We start from the raw sequence: 17,749 nt of genomic DNA, 5'->3' as shown, positions 1-17,749 counted from the left end.
ATGGATTGGGAATGCTTGAGGCAATGGTTTGGGAATGCCATGGATGGCCCTTTACAGAGAGGCTAATGAGAGTGGTCAGCAGGGACTGTGTGTGTGTGCAAAGCTCAAGGAAAGAGGGTCAGTTGGAGAGTGAATGTGTTTTTAATAAAAGCCAAATTCCCTGGATCCCAAGACAATCAAAAGAAGAGGTGGCCAAAGCATTCACATTTTCCTTTCTTGTTTCTTTCCTTGTTTCTTTTTTCTTTCTTTTCTTATGTTTCTAAACCCTAGTGAGTGGTCTTGCGCACTACTGTCTACATAACCATTTGCCTTCTAAAGGTAGAGTACATACTGAAATAAATCCTTATAATTGACTGATTTAGTTTCTAGATGGGCAGCTATACTGTGCATCACCCAAACAGTAAAGCACATGGAAAACATCTTCACATAAATCACACGAGAGACTTTAGAGTTTGACAATAGAATGTTGTTAAACAAACCAGAAACATAGAATACATAAACATAAATATACACTGTAAAAAAAAAAAAAAAATAAATAAATAAAAAAAACAATTTGTTGAGTCAATTTAAAATAATTTGTTACCTTGCTGCCTATAAATTCAGTCAACTCAAATAAGTTTAGTCAACTTGAAATGTTAAGTTGTAGTAAGTGACAACTTAGATATTTGAGTTGACTAAACTAAAAACTTAGTTTGTTAAACTTAAAAGCTAGGTTTGTTATCCAGCTGCTTAAAAAAATCTAAGTTGTCACTCAACAAATTGTTATTTTACAGTGTAGCTGCCAAATGCGGCCACAATCTACACATACTACTGCACATACATGAATAAAACAATATTTATTATCAGTTTTCTGAGAAATCAGGTGCTCCTTGGACATGATCCCACTGGCTCAAAGAACTTTTAATTGGTGCCCTTTTTAGTGTCTGATTGCAGTTATGATATATGTAGTTTGAACTACGTCATTAAAATGAATGTCTTTTTTGTAAGCTTACTTACTAGCATAGCATATACCCATTTAACTGTTGACAACATTCTTCATTTATTAACAATTTATCATGTGAAAGAAATTAATTCATGTCTATTTTGTTTTATTGTGCACTATATTAAGCAATTACATACATACTTTAAATACATTTTTAATTAATATAACTATTAATGATATTTAAAGACTTGGGAGTACAAGATTTTTCACATTTCTCGCATTTCGCATTTCTCTCAACTTGCTTTCCATTTTGAATAGATCGTTTGACTGAGCTTGTCACAATGCATTCTGGGATTGCTTTATTTCATTTATTCACTAATGTTTTCTAAAAGTTATAAATAAAGAATATAAATGTTAAGACAAAACATTCTTAGAGTAATGTTTAGGGAACATTAATACTTGATCTACATTCTCAACATTGTGAGAAAATGTTCTTAGAACAACAATTTCGGAACGTTCTTATGATGTTATTTGTACTTGTACATAAATGTTCTCATGATGTTGAGAGAAAATGTTCTTAGAATGTTATATTTTGGGTAAAACATTTAAGTAGTAGAATGTTGTAATAAACATTCCAATCAAAACAAAAAACTGGACATTGAGTGAAAATGTTAGTAAAACACTGAAAAAAAAAATGTTTTTGTAACCTTTAAATATTGTTATAATCACAACATGAAAACTGGACATTTAGAAACATTTCAAAACAATGGCCCCACAATGTTTTTCTAGCCTAAACTTGTTACTTGGGTATGTGCTTTGCTGCTTAAATATTTGGCCAAAAAAATAGGTCATAAACAGCAGTTTAATTGTGCTGCATATGTTTTTGAACAGTATTGACATTGGGTGCACACCCATGATACTTTAAAATGCTATTAAGTTGGACAGCTTATTACACTTTAGAGCAAAACTTATGTTTGTCTTTCAGACTTTTGATTCTTTCCTTCCCACTCACATATACACAGTCTTTACACACACACACTCACTCCATTTACCTTGTTGTGTCCTCTCTTCTGGAATTCTTACGAGCCACAGTTGCTGCATTTGGCCGCCAACACACACTCAGAGTAAGATGATAACAGCACTATCAAAACAGGTCTTCTCTCTGTAAAAGCAGTTCACATTGGTGTCGTAAAAGAGGAAAATACTCAGATACACAGAATAAATGGTTTCGTGCTGGCCGGCGGCTCTCCGGGGACTATAAAAGGAGAGAGATGTGGTTGTTAGGGGGAAGAGTAAGAGATATACAGCCAGAGAAAACAGTGAATGAAATAAATATAGACGGATGGAAGCCGCATCTCAGAGCGATGGGTTTCAGCTTTTACCGCTGAACTTTGTTCTGCTCTTATCTGATTTTCGGCATGTGTGAGTCTGTATGAATGCATGTATACGCATGGCTTGCATCCAAGTTCTTTAGAACTCAGTGACACTTTTGAAGATAGTTTGCGAAGAAGGATTCTGAAGTAACTCTTTCACACACATCTTCGCTCAACATCCACATACAAACTCTGTTTATAACACTTGTGTGTGATGGTGCTCATAAGACAGAAATACTGATACCAAGGTCTTACAAACCACATTCCTGGCAGTTCCTCTGAGGTCAGACCATCTGTACCTAAAGACCTCCTCACGTGGATCAAAAACCACCATCTAAAGCTCCCTCTAAAAGTGGTTCATCATCATGACAAAACTGAGAGAACAATAAATACTGCTAGTTTGAGGATACTTCACAAAACTCTTCCCAAGGTCTCTTTTTGGACTTTAAGCTGACTTGCTTTCTGGGTATCATAAATAACCTTTCAAGTTAAGTCAATGTACGTTGCTATAACTCTTAAAAATAGAGTTTCCAATTAGATCCAGATCCAGAAAGTCTGATGCCACAGGATCTGTAGTCAGTGATCTCAAACACCATTGATTCCCATGAGTCATGTGACTAAATGTAATATAGAAAGTGGTACACGGAAACATTCAAATTTAAAGAAAACTCAAAGTTTTATATACAGTCTTAAAAATCAAGGTTCTTTATTGATGTCACTGGTTCTATGAAGAACCTTTAAAGCAGAAGTTCACTTCCAGAACAAAAATTTACAGATAATTTATTCACCCCCTTGTCCGAGATTCAAGATATTCATGTCTTTCTTTCTTCAGTCGTAAAGAAATTATGTTTTTTGAAGAAAACATTTCAGGATTTCTCTCCATATAGTGGACTTCAACAGTGCCCCCGAGTTTGAAATTCAGAAAGTTCATTTTAGAAAATGACCAACCGTTTCAGATGCAAGTCCTGATGAAGGACCTTTATCAAAAGAGATGAGCCTTTTAGCCATTGCAAGAGACGTTGGTTATTCCAAAATGTGATTTCTCAGATATTGCAGGTTTACAGTGACACTAATTAAAGGCTGGTCATCAACATAAGACAAATGCACAAGAAGACAGGATAATGCAAAGATTCTCAATGAGGAATGGGCTCAGCACTGCAGCTGGAATTGCTTGCCAGTTCAGCGCTAAACAGGATAAAAATCTGTCTCCGCATATTTAAGAGAAGTCAGACTAAAAGTGTACTCCGCAGTGACCAAGATGTTTTCTGCAGCCGGAGTTGGGCCTCTTAAGATATGGCAGGTGTTTATATAGCAGGTGAACCTCCTTCAGCAACATGCAGTACATTCCCTGCAAGAATCTCCCAATCAGCCTGCAATTTTCATGTAAGACAATGCCCCCGTCACACTGCACAACAGGTAAAGCAGTTTCTTGAAACTAAGAACACTGAAATAATTAAATGGCCGGGCCAGAGTCCTGATCTAAACCTGATTGAAAATCTCTAGAAAATACTAACTACAGCTACAGTTACCAAACTGTGGAAGAGATTGGAAGAAGAGTGAACCATTATCACACCAGCGCAGTCTGACAAACTAGTGATGTTCTGCAGCTGCAGATGTGCTGAAGTCAAAGCAAAGGCCTCTACACTTTCTACTAATTTCTGACAGCTGTAACTCCTCCAAGATTTTAGTTGTAATCTTTCTGTGTTCTGTGTTTTCACAGAATGAAGATTTTTGTTGAAATGCCTTGGATATTTTATCAAACATGTTAGTAGAGCGGTGGTACTCCTACAGCTAATATTAACAACTAAGATTAACAATGTTTCAGGAAAGAATCCAGTATTTATAGATTGTTCTATAATTTTGATCTCCACTATTTATACCTTAAAAGTAAAGGATTTTGCACTTACATTTGAAGAATCTATAACGAAACGTAAAGAACCTTACAGTGTAGCTCAAGAACAGTATATCACCATAATACTGCAGAACCTAAGAGTCATTGAAGAACCCTGTATTTGTAAGTGTTTATATTAGTTATTATAAGAGAGTAAAAATGAATAAATGGAGACGGCGTTTTGTTACGCCCTCATAAAGGGTGGTCTAGAGTCTGTGTTGTCCTTCATCAGATGTCTGTTGTTAGTGGCAGTCATTTTCTCACGCTTTATCTTCACTGTAATCTCTCTGTCTCTCAGGACTATTTCTTTACCCACCCTCTCATATTCTCTATCAACGCTTCCCATCCTGGTGGCCCTCAAGAAGCAGCGGGGGCTTGACAAAGTCAAACACAGTGTATATAGTAACGTCAGCGGTGCAGGACAGGCCAGAAACAGCATTCATTGGAACGCCGTTTAGGAGTGAGGTTTGGATGATGGAGACACCTCAAGTCTGAGGAGATCTCTCAGTATCACGTTTTCAGAAGTGTTTCTGAAATATGGTAAAACGCTGGGGAAAATCCTCCACGAAGGTGGTTGCGTGAACTGCCAAAATGAGGTTTGTCTGCAGAGAAAATATTTGTGCAAAGAAATAGAGACCCTGAGGAGTGAGAAAGAATAAGAGAACTTTTTTTTTTTTTTTTTTTTTTTTTGTGGCGGTACACAATGATCTGTACTTCTGTTAGGATCTGGAACCAGCCTCAGTCTGACTGGTTGTGGAGTGAGAAAGTGATGCAGAAATACTTCAGTTTGCATGATTGACAACAGTGTCATCTAGCTAAAGTTAGGATGAATTGCTGCTGATCCATTACAGGGACTAAAGTACTTTAAACAAAGGCTCATTGGAAATGCTTGTGAAGAGTTTTCTGCAAAAAAAAAAAAAAAAAAAAAAAAAAAAAAAAAAACTTCCAAAGTGCTGCTTAAAGTGCATTCAGTTCTGAAACAGATGACAATGTTTTATTACTTTGGTTGTTGTACGTCATGGCATTCATGTTTGAAAATTATGTAGCTCCTACACTGAACCCTATGCTAAACCTAACCAACAAAATCAAACAACAGAAAAATGTATTTGCTGAAACAGCCATGCCATTTTAGCCAGTTTTCACAAGGCTTTCGTGTTCTTTTATCCTGACTCACATCCAAGTGCACCATGTTGCAAGTGCAATGCTGTATCAGGTGCGCTACCAAGCAAGTTTACTATGTCAAAAATGCCATATAAAGCTGGTTTGTACGATGTAAATGACAAAATGTATTCATTTTCAAACCATGCTTTGAAATGTTCTGTGGCAGCAATATTGAAATATAAATTCACTTTTAATATTTTGGTTTCTTTTACATGGTCACAAATGAGAGAGGTCAGAGCATTCATAAAATTGTGAAAATGACTAATTTCCAACTTAAACTGACTGTTTACTATTAAAATGCTAATAAGCTTGAAGTAATTGCAGTAAACTTAAAAAAAAATCCATTAGTTATGGTAAATGATTTTTAACACGTCATCTTTACTTATTCTGGGAAAACAGACAAAATATGAATCTAGGGCAGTTAAACAATTAATTGCGATGAATCGCATACAAAATAAAAGTTTGAGTTTGCCTAATATATATATGTGTGTACTGTGTGTAATTATTATGTATATATATATATATATATATATATATATATATAAATACACACAAATTAATGTATATAATTAAGAGAAATATGTTATGTACAAAACATTTGTATTTATATATAATATAAATTATATAAAAATTATAATAAATACATATACTTGTAAATATTTCTTAAATATATACATGAATGTGTTTGTATTTTTGTATACATAATAATTACACACATCACACATATTAGGCAAATTCAAAAATTTTATTTTGTATGCGATTAATCACGATTAATCATTTGACAGCCCTATCACTCAGTTAATCAATATTTTTTGTCCAATCAATACTCTTTAGAATAAGCATGTCCAATACCACCTGCCACTGACTAACAATAGCTAGTAGCTTTCAATTTCAATAGGATATACATCAGCACAAGAAAGAAAATGCATGCAGTTTTAGCTTAGTTCTTTAGCTGTGTGTTTGTGTGTGTGGTCAGCATTAGTCTGTGATCAGTGACTCTAGCTGAGAAAGTAAAAGTTGATGCTCAAGTGTGTGTGTGGCTGTGCGTAGGGTCAGGTCAAGGGTCACTGAGTCCTAATCGATGCAGCTCTCCATCCAAAGACTCCTCACTGCAGGCATAGCGACAACAGGGGTCAGCGGGGTCCCAGAGGTCACTGGGGATCAGGGGATGGAAGAAGATGGGCCACACAGAGACCACTCTCCCAACTTCTGTCACTTCAAATACTCTTCATCTCTTCAATGCATTCAGTAACCTCTCAAAGACACTATGAAATGGTCTGACAAGCAGTTTTCCCCTTTTGTTGATGTATTTACTATTGAAATAGGAAGTTGGGAAAAGACATACTGATGAGCTTGTTGGGCCTTTATATTAGACTTTCCATTTACTACCATTAATATGAATGCAAATGTGGAAGAAAAGTTTTTATTTTGCTTTTTTCAGACCTTGTGGGTGTCTTCATTCAAGATGTTGGCCTATAGAGGCCTCCTTTAGCGAATCAATGCATTTTTGTAAGAAAAATATCCATATCTAAATCACGTAATAATCACTTTAATCTAGCTTGCGCTCACAGTTGTACATAAAAGCAGCTTCGGGTTGATGACGTAGGACGTCTGCGTTGAGCAATGCGCCGGTGAGTCTTGTGAAACCCAATGTTTGTTTACAGGAGCAAAGGAAGCAAAGTTTCCTTTCTTTAGCAAAGTAAAACCAGTCTCCTCGTGGTTTATATCAAAATCCTCCAACATTCTTATTTACAAATCCTTATTTTGTACTTTTCATTTGTGTAGTTTTGGTTTCTCCACGGTCCGCAACACAGACATATTACATCATCTGCCTGGAGCGACTTCCGTGTATGTTTTGAAATGTATATTTTTTTTACAAAAATGCACCATTTTGCTGCAGGGGGCCTTTATTCAGCCCCAGCAGTCATGTGAGTACAAGTACACCTCTTAGGCTTGCAGGTACACAAGCTGGTTGTATTTTTTCAACTAGTTCCTGTTGTGCTTGCTCCTCCATCTCTTCTTCCTCTACTTCGGTTCTTGGTTCCTGAACACGTAGTCGAGCTGGTGTACTTACTACAGCAGGGAACAGGACCAATTTATAAAACACTGTCTAGTGGAACCTCCAAACTTGAGGAGATCAGGAGCAGCTGAGACAGTACCCTAAACTGCTGGAGGTGCTTCTGAGTGACTGGCAGCTGCCGTTCCAGCTCTGCCAGTTTCTGGAAAGACACATAATCGCCATTCTGGATCATCTCCATGCAGCTGAGGAACACCACAGCAGTGATTGTTCTGTCTTTCGGTGTGCCTCTGGGCAGACGCTCTGTGGAGATCTCAAACCAGGTCATGCCATGTTCTCTGTACTTCTTCAGGTTTCGTGAGAACGACGGATCCAACTCATTTCTGGCACACAGATCTCCTCTGTACACCGCTGCAGGAGCTACTGCAGATGGAATCTCACTGGGCTTGTGTGGCTCCATAAAATCCTCGAAGTTCCATTTTGCTTTGCAGTTGCGAATCTCATCCCAGTATTTGATGTGTGAGAAATACTTGAATTTGGACATCCCAAGTTCAAGACTGTGGATCGGATTGTAATTCATGGAGGTGACCATCTCCAAGGCTCTCCCAAGTGTATGTGGATATCCAAAGGCTTTTCTCTGGCACACTTCACGACAGAATTCCCTCACCGTCTGGCAGTCCACTAAACTTCCAATGGGACGATCAGGCCCTTTCAAAGTCTGCAGTGGCAAGCGGTCGTTTCTCTGGTAAAGGTCTCAGAGAAGAATCTTGGTTAATTCTTCATCGACCACTTGCGGGCCTGCAAGAAGGTTGTCGGTCAAAGGAAAGATGCGCTGCACGCGAGCCTTCTGCAACTCATCTTTCAGCCAGGTTTCCAGGGGAGGAGGAGACTCGGCCACATTCACGCAGCCAACTGGACCCAGTGTGAGAAAGCCCCTCATCCTCGTAAGGCTGTTTGAATGGGTAGCACTTACACCAAGTGATGATGCATACTGCCTGGAAGAGCTATACATGGCCCGTCCAAAAAATAGTTCCTCCACCGCTAGCTCCAGCTGGAATGCAGTCCAGCTACTGTGAAAGCCACCCAGGCCTTTCTTGGACTGCAGCAGATCGTAGAGTGCGGTTCTAAGGTGGGTGGCTACTGGCTAAACCACGTGGTACAGACCCAACCCACTTTCATTGTCCTGAAAAGGAACAAGTATCGGAACTGATTCTAGGAGATGGTCCATCAGGGGGTTGTATGAGAAAATGGCTCAGCTGCAACACCTCCTGGTACCCAGGGCACACCAAAAAGATGCCCTCCAACCTTGTACACATCCTCATGTATGCCCGCAGTGCCAACATTATATATTTATTTATTTGTTTGATTGCTTGCTTATTTTTTTATTATTTATTTATGTATTTCATCTATTTAATGCATGCATGCATGTATGTGATCATGCATGTTTGTGAAATGGAAGAAGATCAAATTTGACATAACTCCTTCATGTTTCACAGAACAAACAAAAAATGAGTATGAGTATCTAAATGATTGCCTCATCTCCCCATGTATTTTCTCTCTCAAACGTGCACAATTAAGCATTCTGTAGCTCATGAAACCTTTTCAATATTTATTCATTGTTGAGAAAGAACAGTGTGGCAGCACCTTTGATGCTCATCCCTATTATTAAAATAACAAGCCAAATAAAAAAAATCTGTTAAAATTGACTCATTTCAATGTTGTTTTAAACTGAAATAACTAAATGGAATGAACTACATTTACTACATAATAAACTATGCTTACTACATTGAATTTTGCCCAGATTTGCATTGTGGAGGAGTTAGAGCCAGTATTCATATTTAGGGCAGCCAGAGTTGACAGATTTCACAGAAAATCACATTGTGTATAATGGGCTTCAGACTATAGGTTGTTATAGTCTGAAAGCTTGTTAGGCATGCTATGGTTTATAGGCTTGTATCATGCTGCCTTATCAGGGAACAACTTTCGCAGACAGTGCTTGCACACGATGGTACCCCCCCAAAATTAATTTCAACTTGACTTTCTGAGGCAGCTAATAGTTTAATGATCTACAACAAGTAAACAGACTAAGCAAACTATGCAAATATTTCATTACTGCTATTTCCACTCGAAGTTACATCAAAAATGAAAAAAGTTAAAACATAAATTTACATGCAAACTGACCACCAGCTACAACTTCCAGATGCCATCTTTACTTTTTAGCTCAACTGTCATGGAATCGAACACACAGGATTGTGGTATATCTTAGGCAACGCAAGTATACACTGACTGCATCTGAAAACTGAAAAATGCTGCTTTGGGATGATGCAATCCAAGGTTGGAAGGGATCAAGGCATGTCATTCATAAACTCATTCTATTTTGTTGTACATCATTAAACCATTACGCTGCCTCAGAAGCCTGTCCGAAATCAGTTTCATGAGGTGCCTTCATGCAAAAACGCTGTCTGCAGAGTCATTGCCTGAAAAGGCAGCACTGTCTTCAAAAACTGATCAGATAAATGTATCTCAGTAGACAGGATGTGAAATGATCATTAGATTCAGAAGTGTCTTGTTATCTTCCTACCTCTGTATGTTGCTTGTGGAGGCCACATTTTCAGCTTTCGGATGCAGTCTATGATTCTGTCCAGCTGGATGAGATTAATCATGTTTAGAACATATGTTGTTTTCACTTGTCATGAGACTCCAAGACGCACATTTCTGTGTGAGTTTGTTGTGCTCGGACTAATGGAATGCATAGTGTTTTAAACATTTGTTAAAATTTTGAAAGCCATGCGCTGTATGCCAGCCTTCACTTCATCAACCACAAAAAGAGATGCTTTGAGAATGTTTAAGCAGTGTAGTGCTAAAACCCTATTGTAATTGTTAGAACGACCAAATATCAGCAATCTCCATATAAAACTGATTGTGCAGACCAAACAATAAGTCATAGAGACTTGAAACTTGGAGGGATGGTAGTACTCACACCGCCTACAATGTCACCAAGGCTCACGCTAATTGGCCTGATGGGGGCGCTACAGCGATCAAAAGTATGAAATCACTCATAAGTCCTAAGCCGTCAGTCACAGGCTCAAGTGTTTTATGTCGTTGAAATCCTCGGCTCACGTCGGACAAAACGCACGTCCGAATTCGACTGTGAGCATGTCGAAATTTTGGGGCATTTTGGATTTTTTGAAAAACCTACTTTTGCGAACTAGTCCTAGGTTTTTTACCTGATTGGAACCAAACCAGTGCAAAAAGATTCTTTGGAGAGTAAATATCAATAATTCTCAGAAAAACTTTCCACTCATCGTCGCAAAGGGACGTTTGAAGATGGCGGGGCCACTTTTAGCAAAATACCTATAACTCCTGAACGGAATGAGATATCTACACCAAACTCAGATCACTTATGTAAGAGCTCTATCTGAGGTTACAGGACAAAAATCGCAGAGCTTGGCCACTTAGTGGTGCATCTAAGAGGGAAAAAAAAAAAAAAAAAAAACATAAAAATGGGTATACCTACACAACCATTTGTCCTATCAACATGGAAATCTCTGTGCACGGTCTTGGTACAAAGTGCCACAAGTGTCTATAAGGACATTGCGTATCTCCAAAAAAAAAAAAAAAACATGGCTTCCATTTTCCGATGAAGTTTGAGCAACCATTAAACAAGGTTAACGGAGGTTGATCGGACTGAAATTCGATTGGCCTGTTTGACTCTGACTTTTGAAAGGTCTGTGAGAAATTTGAAAGAAATCAGCCACTGAGGGGCAATATCGCATGCAGATTGCATGTTTTTTTTTTTTTGCACCTACGTATGATATTCATATCATATGATAAAACTCCTTATTCTGGACAACTTTGCCTCTAGAATCACTGCTATTAATCAAATCGTTTGTTAAATGATTACGAAGATGTAAAAAAAAACTACTTTTGCAAACTAGTCCTAGGTTTTTCGCTCAGTCTGGACTCTTCAGGTCCAAAAAAAAAAAAAAAAAGTTGAAATTTACCCTTTGTGTAGCTATAATGGAGTCATTTAGAAAAAGGGCCTGTTGAAATTTACCCCAAATCCAACAAAGCCTAAGGGAAAAATAAAAACTTAACAAAACCTGCTGAGCACATGCGACAGGTGATTCTAAACAAGCATGCAAAGTTTTAAGGAGATCGGAACCACAGCTGGCGATATAACAGTCATTAACGTTAAATAACATAACATTTCTATGGTAAATTACCTGGATTTGCCAAAAATGCTTTTTTAAATGGTTGATTTAGGTGGTTACAGGCTTGCTAAATAATGTCTTTTATTTTATTTTTTTAAAATATGTGCCTTAAAGCGCTTGAAAGCGCCCAGTAATTGCTGCTTACATACATCTATACTTCTTTTTTTACCAGGTTTGTAATAAAAACTAGTGTACTAAGACAGTGATATTAAAAGACCAATCTTAGTATACTATAAAAAGTGAAAACAGTTATAAAGCAAATGCTTAATATGGCTAAATGCATTATTGCTTTCATATTCTGGGATTGTCTGTTTGCCTGTATATAATTTCTGTCATCAATAAGGTGTATTTATTTATTAAACTTGATCCTTCAGTGACCCTGGCTTAGTACATTAGAACACGTTGAGCATTTTAGAATGTGCTGCTGTAGTGATTGAAATACTGCAGTGGGTGCTGTATATGGACTGCAAGTGCCAAGAACTTGCAGTTTGTTCACATATCTTTGTTTTATTCTTTTGAGAGGTGATCTAAATATTTATGGCTTGAAACAAATTGAAAACCGACAGGCTTGTGTTGCAGTTCTATGGATGTTTTCCCTCCAGATCTCCACACCTTTCTGACTGAAAACTGTTAATACATTAATATACTTTACCGAGGTGGATCTAGATTTAGCTGTCTTGTATACACGCACAATTCACAATTGTACCAACAGTATAAAATGTACTAAGAGACTGCATTACAGACATTGGTTTTAGTCTAATGGCCCTTGGCCTTAAAAGCCCTATGCGTCTGTATGCCCATTTTCCTGTTTTTCTCAACAGAAACCTGTCTTTAATTCATCCAGGTTGGTAGAAGGGCCATTATACAGCATCTAAACTTGCGTGGCACAAACACTGAGCTGTGATTGTTAACGGGAACGCATATTCACATCCATCCTCCATTTACTGCGGCTGATTGTACGACCAGCTTGTTTATAAAGCATTAAATCAAATAGCTTTGAAAATCAATTAAAGAAAACACAATGTGTACATGAAACAGAGACCACACATACAGACAAGAGGCTAATGTTCATACTGAGGTGCATTAGCTCTGTTTTGAAGTCAGATGTAAATAAAACATGTCAGTAAAATAGTAATGTTAATTTAATGCTGCTATATGTTTAAATCGTTAAACTATCGTTTAAATTTATGAGTAGCTGCGGCAATTTTGTTATGGGACACCCCCTCCTTTGCTGAGCATGTTGAGTAGGCAGTTTAAAAGAGGCCCTTAGTGGCCCTCCCTAGTATACCTAAAAAAAAAAAAAAAAAAAAAAAAAAAAAAAAAAAAAAAAAAAAAAATAAATATATATATATATATATATAATTACTTGAATTATATATATATATATATATATATATATATATATAATTATTTAAATTATATATAATTTATTATTATTAATATTATTATTATTAATAATTATTATTAGCCACACAATAGTTATTTTTGCTGATGTTCTTTGTAGTATGTGTTATTTTAATTTTAGTTCGTTTTTCTGGAATGATATGGTGAACTTTCCTAGGAACGTAAGTTAAAATATGTACCTCACGGCAACAAACTTTCCACCAATCAGATCGCAGAAACCAACTCCGTTACTGCCACTAATGTGGAGACTCAGAAACTTTCCGCCAATCAGAGTGCAGAAACGCATTCTCTACACGGCCAACAGCCAATCGGAACGCAGGACCACTCTCCAGTACAGACAGTAACATGGAAGACCAGACTGGACTGAGATTTACAAACACAGCGAGCAGAGAATATCAAAGCAGCTCCTAACCTGTCTCTCCGAGCGCGTCTCCTTTATTTTGTTTTGAAGAAAGGCATTTTTTCCTGAAGTAATGAGAATGTTGGGCATGTACGTGCCGGACAGATTCGTGCTGAAGTCCTCTAAAGTTCAGGACGGGATGGGGCTTTACACTGCCAGAGCAGTCAAAAAGGTTCGTGCATATAAAACAAACTCTCAGCATGAAAGATAAAGTATTCGTATTGCAGTAACAAAATCGCTTCTTTTCTTTAGCTTACTGTTTTCACTCTGCACATAATGCATCAGGTATATACGTCTGGTTGTAGTTGCATTCCTCTGTATATGTGCTTACGTGTGCTGCCACGTCCCTTACAAACAATCACCATGGTAACCATCGTTTCCGCCAAATAATGCATCATGCCAACCACCGTTTCCGCTAATAATGTACTGCAGTTATTGATATTACAGCAACTGTGGGAACGTGTTGTTAGCTTCCTATTAGCCTCCACTGGCATAAACAAAAGAAAAGAAACACATATAAAAAAAAAAAAAATAGTTTACACTGTTTGAAAGACTTCTTACCAAAAAAAAAAAAAAAAAAAAAAAAAAAAAAAAACAAAACAAAACAAAAAATAAATAAATAAATAAATATAGTTTAAATGACTATTATGATAACTCTTTGTAAAGTGATAGAAAATTATGTAAATATAACAAGAGCAAGTCCTGCTCACATTTCCCCCTAACATAAGGGAAAAAAAAAACAAAAAACGTGTGTATATGAAGAGTTTATTTGCAAAAACAGTTAAGTTTAAAAAAAAAAAAAAATCATGTTTTTTTTAAATTATGTTATCATGTTTTCATTGTGTTTTATTGCTGTATTTTTTAGTTATTCTTACTTTAATCAAAACAACCTAACTGCAGACTGATTAAGATTGATTCAAATTTTGATAGCACCTATACAACAAATATATATTATGGAAATAGTATACTTTAAAATATAATTAATGTAATCAATTCAGACACTTACTTAATTGTATGTTATTTACAATTAAAATAAAAATGTATTAAAGTTTACATTTATATTAAATGCACCTAGTTGAACTTAGTTGCACTTTTTGACTAACTTAATTTGACTTAATTACATCAGTATGTCATTTAATATTTACTTTTTGATTACCTTTGAAATATGGTTTAAGTGTACTGTCAAATGTATCAACAATCATTTATGTCTTACATTTAAATGTTTGTAATGATGAAATGAAAACAGACTACAGTTAAAAACATAATGAAGTAATATGTGTAGCTCTTTATAGCATGACAAAAGATTATTAAAACCCAATGATTTAAAGTGTACCTTAAATATAAATGTTTTTAAAAATGTGCTTAAGTGTGTTAAAAGATGTCATGAAAGTGTACTTCCTTTAAGCACGCTTAAGTGGCATTTAATTTCATCAGTGATATATTAGTGTAATTTACAAGTACAATTAGTACAAGTATATTTTTTAAAATATACTTTTAAGATTTGAAATACACAGTTGCACATTCATGAAAAAATATGTAAAATTATATATTAAAAAAAAATGATTCATGAAATAAACAGCAATCAATCAATCAGAACTTTTCGTAAATTTCACAATCCGTTACAAAGAAACACATTACATTAATTAAATACACAATTTTTAAGTATAAAGAATTTTTAAGTAGAGAATCACCTAAAAGCTGAGTAAATAAGCATTTCATTGATGTATGCTTTGTTAGGATATTTGTCAGAGAACTATTTAACAAATCTGGAATCTGAGGGTGCAAAAAAATCCAAATATTGAGAAAATGCCTTTTTTGTCCAGATAAAGTTCTTAGCAATGCATTTACTAATCCAAAATTAAAATTTGATATATTTTACGGTAGAAAATGTGCAAAATATCTTCATGGAACGTGATCTTCACTTAATATTCTGATGATTTTGCTATAAAAAAAAAAATGGATCATTTTGACCCATACAGTGTATTGTTGGCTATTGCTACAAATATACCCATGCTATATGACCAGGGTCCAGGGTCACATATATCACGTTTTGAAACTGTATTCTGAGACCTGTATCTCTAAATGTGTACCATTTCTGAATAAGCTCAGTGAGTGGAGAATCAACCCACAGAGTCTTAAACATCCGACAGAGCCTTTCCTTGATCATCTTCAGATAGCACACAGACTCCTAGAAACTGCTGGATGTGACATCAAAGCCCAAACCTGCAACACACTCACTCACACACACACTGGCTCTTTCTTCACAGGGTGAGAAGTTTGGTCCGTTTGCAGGTGAAAAGCGGATGCTGAGTGACTTGGATGAAAGCATGGATCCACGACTGATGTGGGAGGTGGGTGACTAGACTCAACAATCATTCCATCGCTTTACCCACAATGCATTGCTATACGTTTTTTGTTTTTGTGTCGCTTGGGTGCACTTCAAAGGCAACTCGTATCTTATCACCCCTTTAGAAAATGCTAGATGCATAGTTTATATCTTAGCTATTATATGACTGTACAACATTTATGTTTTTCTGAAGAAAACATGAGAGGCAACTTTATCGTGACCATGTTAGCCTGTAAATATGTGGAAAAATGATTATTTTCAACCCTCATTCTGACCCACTGTGTTTTGCTTGGTAGTGGCTAGAGGTTTCTGATTTTTTTATTTTTTTGTGTTGGTCTTGTCAGAAAAAGATTTGTCTCTAAAAAGAAAGAGTCGACTCTGAATTATTGAAACGAGTCATTTTTAAAATAAATCCCAAGGTGTTTCATGTTGTTGTCAATATGCATATTGCCTGCCCACTTACTGCGCACGCAGACCCGGGAAAACATTTTCTTCTCCAACTTCAAAATCGTCCTACATTGCTGCAGAAGTACCGACCCCGTGTTTACAAAGTGAACATACAATGAAGATCAGACACCAAAAAAAGGTAAAACAGCGATGTAGAATGATTTGGAGGAGAAAATGGGAGTGTTTCGTCATACCCTAATTGTCTTTAAACGGAGTGCACAGAGTGCAAGATTTGTGGTTAATTGTGGATAAATATTACTTTTTTATAAAACTAACTGATCTTTTCACTAGATAAGACCCTTATTCCTTAGCTGGGATCGTTTAGATCCTTTTGAAGCTGCATTGAAGCTGCATTTTTAACTTTCAATCCGTTAAGCACCATTGAAGTCCACTATATGGAGAAAAATCCTGGAATGTTTTCCTCAAAAAACGTAATTTCTTTGCGAGTGAAGTAAATATAAAGGAGTAAATTATCAGTAAATTCTTATTCTGAAAGTGGAGTAATCCTTTAAAAATTTTTGCTGTCATGTACTCTGTATCATGCAAAATACGTATTTAGTTGTGCGTTGTGTTCGCTGCACGCAGCTTGTAGGTCTCTGGCTAACCGGCTAACAGTGATATCTGTTTGCTTGCAATTGCTTAGAAAGGTGTTGATGAATAGTGAATGTTTGTCATTGTTATTACTTGGAGTTATGGTAAAGAACAGAGCAATATGTTGGTCTGCAAACTGCAGTGCTTTATCAACATGGTTCTGCATTTCTGTGTTGGGCTAATACATATACCATGGCTCTTTTGGTGTGTAAAGGGTTACTCCACCCCAAAATAAAAAATTTGTCATTAAAAAATCTTTGTTTGTCTTCTGAACACAAGTTAAGATATTTTGCATGAAAACCGGGAGGTTTGTGACTGTCCCATTCACTGCCACTGTCAAGGCCCAGAAAAGTATGAAAGATGTCGTCAAAATAGTCCATCTGCCATCAGTGGTTCAAGCATAATTTTACGAAGATACGCAGTTTGCATCCAGCGGATACTCTCCAAAATGGCGCTATGGTGACGCAGAGGAGACGATTTGTTGAATAAAGTCATTTTTTTTGTTTTCTTTGCATACAAAAAGTATTCTCATAGATTATGCTTGAACCACTGATGGCAGATGAACTATTTTGACGATGTCTTTCATACTTTTTTGGGCCTTGACAGTGGAATTTACTTGGCAGTCAATGGGACAGTCACAAATCTCCCTGTTTTCATCCAATATATCTTAATTTGTGTTCAGAAGACAAACAAAGCTTTTAAGGGTTTGGAGCAACATGGGAGTAAGTGATTAATGACAATATTTTCTTTTTGGGGTGGAGTAACCCTTTAATGTAATGGTGATGGGCGTTATGTTTCTGCTGCACGCAGCAGACCAATCACAACAGACTGGGTCAATGGACCAGTTACCGCAGATTAGCGTCAAGGAGGGGTTTGGACAAAATTAATTGTTAAAGGGTTATCGGATGCTAAGTTCACTTTTACGTGTTGTTCACTTTTAATATGTGTTGGCAGTGTATGTACAAATCTACCCTATAATGAT

At 36.5% G+C, this 17,749-nt stretch overlaps 2 protein-coding genes across 2 annotated transcripts in view; both read left to right on the top strand.

The window, feature by feature from the left end:
• The window catches only part of snai1b (snail family zinc finger 1b), a 478,512-nt gene extending 466,984 nt beyond the window's left edge, over nucleotides 1–11,528 (top strand). Inside the window, exon 4 of the mRNA XM_051096299.1 lies at nucleotides 11,519–11,528. The gene's annotated coding sequence lies outside the window, so the exon portion shown is untranslated. The remainder of the gene's footprint in view (nucleotides 1–11,518) is intronic.
• Nucleotides 11,529–13,314: 1,786 nt separating this feature from the next.
• The window catches only part of prdm5 (PR domain containing 5), a 92,859-nt gene continuing 88,424 nt past the window's right edge, over nucleotides 13,315–17,749 (top strand). The window contains exons 1-2 of the mRNA XM_051096294.1: nucleotides 13,315–13,554; nucleotides 15,650–15,733. Of these exons, the coding sequence (XP_050952251.1) occupies nucleotides 13,456–13,554; nucleotides 15,650–15,733 (183 nt within the window). The 5' untranslated portion in view covers nucleotides 13,315–13,455. The remainder of the gene's footprint in view (nucleotides 13,555–15,649; nucleotides 15,734–17,749) is intronic.

Source organism: Labeo rohita, chromosome 23, assembly GCF_022985175.1.
Source record: "Labeo rohita strain BAU-BD-2019 chromosome 23, IGBB_LRoh.1.0, whole genome shotgun sequence".
In the NCBI taxonomy this organism is placed as follows: domain Eukaryota; kingdom Metazoa; phylum Chordata; class Actinopteri; order Cypriniformes; family Cyprinidae; genus Labeo; species Labeo rohita.
The sequence above is the reverse complement of the archived record's forward strand: the minus strand, read 5'-3'. Positions and strand labels throughout refer to the sequence as shown.